Source organism: Miniopterus natalensis, chromosome 9 (genome assembly GCF_054644295.1).
Source record: "Miniopterus natalensis isolate mMinNat1 chromosome 9, mMinNat1.hap1, whole genome shotgun sequence".
NCBI classification, from domain to species: Eukaryota; Metazoa; Chordata; class Mammalia; order Chiroptera; family Miniopteridae; genus Miniopterus; species Miniopterus natalensis.
In genome coordinates, this window is record NC_142089.1 from 26,959,760 (window position 1) to 26,963,654 (window position 3,895).

Here is a 3,895-nt window from a genome sequence, read left to right on the forward strand (position 1 = left end):
CCACTGTCTAACTCTGATCCCTGCTGCTGCCACTGAAGCCTGTCCCAACCCTCAGACCCTGCAGAGTCAGCTGGAAGTACCTCAGCACGGAATAGGCAGTTGGAGCGGAAATGATTGTATTTGGCTGCTATTCACCACCCATGGCCCCTAGAAGACACAGGTCCGGAGCCAGCCAAGCTTCTGGACTAGTTCTGGGCATTTCTAGAGGATCAGAAAGCTGCCAGGTTGACAGAGGCGTCTGAGAACTGAGGAGAGGAAGGAGAGGGAAGAGTGTGAGGAAGGCAACAGTCCTAGAAGCGCCACTGCTCTTAGATTCACCCACTTTCCCAAGCCCTCCACTTCCAGCCAATATAAGCTCCATTAAGGCTCTCAGCCTTTAGGATGCCTGCCATCAAGACCCCACCACACCTTTGGGGTGATATTTCACAGGGCATGTGTCCCCTTGAGTGCCTATGCAGGGCTAAGGTTGAGAAAACTTCAGTGGCCCTGTTTTTCCAACCCCCCATCCTGGCTCAGGGCCCTTAGCTAACCTTGCAGTGGAAGGATCCACACACTGGTGGTGACAGTGTGGGTGTTGTTGATATCCCTGGCCATGGTGGCAAGATTGGTGGCTGCAGTGGTGGCAGTTGGGCTTTGGGGTTTCTGCCGGTACCTTCTGCGGCTACACTTGAACATCTTTGGAAACCTGGGCCGAGGCCAGCCCATACCTGGTCTGCGGTAGGGGGAACGTAAGCCCTGGGGCCGAGGGGCACGGACAAGCTGAAAAGGCCCCATGGCCACAGAGAGCTTCTGTAGTGTGCCTGAGGGCTGCTGGCCAGGGCAGCTGAAGTCTTTATGACATACAGAGTCTGTATATGGGTGGGGCTCTTTATTACAGTTCCTGGTCCCTGGGCCCCTCCCCATAGGTCAGGTTCTCTTACATTCTCTCCATGGGCCAGTCCAGCCAGAAAACCTCAGCTCAGCCCCTTGGGAAAAAGGAACTCCGAGTAGGAGAAAATCACTCCTTTACTTTTTCACTCATCCACATTAACAATATTAACAATTTTTATTGAGCATTTACTATGTGCCAGATATGGTACCAAGTACTTTACAAACATTATCTCATTTAATACTACAATAACCCTACAGGAGATTCTATAATTATTCTCATTTCATATATGATTGACTCTTGTTATTGATGGTAGTTATGTTCTAATAAAGTCACCACTACGAACATTGAATTAGCAAATACTGAGCCAATGCTCCTAGAAGAAATACAGGGTGAGATTCCTACCAGGTCATAACATTTTCATCAATTGATTGATCAGTACATCACCTAGTTTTATGTGTTTTTCTGTTTAAAGACACCTAACTTAAAAATTATTGTTGACTCATTAACATTGAACTCATAGCCAATAGCACTATAACTCATACCTGAATGAAGTTCAGATAACACACGCATTTCCTCTGTAAGGCACATCACAACCCTCTTGTGCTTAGCAACATTAGACAGCACTTCAGCATTATGTTGGTGACCATTTAAACAGCAAAAGCCCCAAAATGCAAAAAATGTGACACTAAATAGACCACAAAAAGAGCACTTGTTCACATTATAATAGCTGAAATGAGAAGACAGTGTGTTCTCTTGTTCAGCTTTAGCTGAGAGCGTGCAAGTTGGGCAACTCAAATTTTTGCAGCTCTGCACATGTCCATGAATAACCACAAAAGGGCCATAAATATTGGTTTGGGGTTACAAATAAATTTTAATGAGTAGGTAAATTCACAAATATGTAATTTGTGCATGATGAAGATTGATCATATAAGAAAATTGAGGTTCAGGTGAAGTCACACAATCAGAGGCAGGCAGGGGTTCAAATCCATCATGGCCAAAGTCCAAAGCCTGGACATTTAACTCTTGTTATCCTGCATTCATTCATTCATTCGTTCATTCAATCATTCAGGAAATGTTCACTAACAACTTCATGTGTGCAGGACGCTGGGGACATAGATTAATGTGACCTGGTTCCAATTCTTCCTGAGATGAAAGAGAAAGCCATGTGGATGATCTGTGCAGATGGAGAAATAGCTAGGTCCCCAGAGGATGTAAGATGTTCCAACCCTGGGTGTATGTCTTTTCTTGTAGGAGACTAACGGCAATGGCTCTGCCAGGCCCGCACTGAGTTCTTGTGGAACTTTGGACTTGCCCCTTTTCTCTCTGCACCTCAGCACCCTCTCCCTTTCCCTCTTATTCCATCTTTACGCCCCCTTCCCTGCCTCCACCTTTTCTCTTTTCCCTCAGGAGCCAGCTGGGAGACTGAGGGGCTCTCCACACCACATTCAAAGTCCCCACACCCCCTGCTCTTCCAGCTTCCACTCTTGCCATCCTCAGTCTCAGAAACTGACCCTGTCCCCATAAACTTCTAGCCACTATACCTATAAACCCACCTGCCCTCGGCCATTCTCTTATTCAAATCCCAGACCCAGGTTTCTTTCCCTGCTCTTTCTGGAAGCCAGCTCCTCCTGCCTTTTTAGAGATTCCATCAGTGTAGACAGTCTATTTGGTGGTTAAAATGTAGATTCCAGCACCAGACTGGCTGGGTTAAATCCTGACTCTGCCACTTATTAGCTCTGTGATAATGGCAAGAACTTAACCTTTCTGTGCCTGTTTCCCCATTTTTAAAAAGGAGATAAGAGAATCTATCTCATAGGATTGTTGTGAAGGGGGAAAAAAGACTTACTATATATGTAATGCATTTAAAAACATGATCTGTACAAATATTGTGTTGTCAGTTTCCACTCTCTCTCCAGTCTCTTCAGCTTCCCCCTCCCACTATGAAAATAAATTTTAAAATCCACTTTGTCCATGCCATACCCCCTCTGGCTGGGACTTTTCCCATTCTGACCTTCTTAGTCTGTGGCCACTTATGCCCCAGAGTAGAGAGAAAAATCTCTTTTTAAAACCCTATAACAATCTTGTTATACAGACTAGGAATCAGAAGCTTAAAACCAAGTCTGAGAAATACCCCCTAGGGTCACACAGCTAATAAGCAACAGAACCAAAATTTGAGCACCTGGCCTGCGTGATTCAAAAGCCAGAATTGCCCCAGCCCCTCGCCATCAGGGATGCTGGGATGGGAAGTGGTACAGCCTCCTCTGAGGATGACCGAAGATGGTGGGCATTAGGAGACTTACAACTGGGCAGTGCCACTTTTGTGGGCCCATAGGGCCACCTGCTGGCAGAAATGGGAGGGGCATACATAGAGCGCTAAGATGGGAAGGGGGGGAAATGAGAAAAGGGTGGGGAGGGAGAAGAGTGAGGAGAGATGAAGGGAGGAGGGAGATGGGGAATTTGAAGTTTTGTGGTGGGAAAAGGAGTAGAGGCTGTTTACTACTTAAAGGAGGGAGCAGAAGCAGCCAAACCTTGGTCACTTCCTTGAAAGTGTGTGTGTGTGTGTGTGTGTGTGTGTGTGTGTGTGTGTGTGCCCATGAGCACCAGTAGGTGTTTCTGTATGTATCTGTATGTAAATATCTAGATGGCAACTTGGGCAGATGTGTATGCCTGTGAGCATGTAGGGTATGTACGAATGTATCCGTAGATACAGGGTAAGAAGCATAGGTGCACTGTTTGTTGACTGTTGTGGGTGGCACTCAGAAGTTCTGGGGCAGTAGTCCCAGATTTCTCTCCCTTCTCAGATCAGGAGGGGCGTTGCCCAAGTTTTGCTGTTGCCAGGCAGAGGCCTGCTGCTCCCGCGGCTGTGGGGATGGATCTCCAGGCAGCAGGGGGCAGCAGGTGCAAGAGAAGGCCCATGGGCTGGGGTGGAGCGGGCAGGCGGGCGGGCAGAAGGGAGCCTTTAAAACACCTGCCCCACCTGCAGGTGAGCAGTGGTGTGTGAGAGCCAGCTCCGTGTCTCCCTGC

The 3,895-nt window shown here is 47.4% G+C and overlaps 1 protein-coding gene across 1 annotated transcript; it reads right to left on the reverse strand.

The window, feature by feature from the left end:
- Nucleotides 1–201: 201 nt before the first annotated feature.
- On the reverse strand, nt 202–774 carry P3R3URF (PIK3R3 upstream open reading frame). The gene is made up of 2 exons (XM_087820404.1): nt 531–774; nt 202–245 (listed from the first exon to the last, which is right to left on the reverse strand). Exons 1-2 carry the CDS (start codon nt 772–774, stop codon nt 202–204), a joined length of 288 nt encoding a protein of 95 aa, XP_087676530.1.
- Nucleotides 775–3,895: the final 3,121 nt, after the last annotated feature.

Coding starts and splice junctions, on each gene's coding strand:
- P3R3URF (XM_087820404.1), bottom strand. CDS start 774: ATGGGGCCTTTTCAGCTTGTCCGTGCCCCTCGGCCCCAGGGCTTACGT. Junction 246..530: donor GTGGATCCTTCCACTGCAAG/GTTAGCTAAGGG, acceptor TCCTCTCCTCAG/TTCTCAGACGCCTCTGTCAA.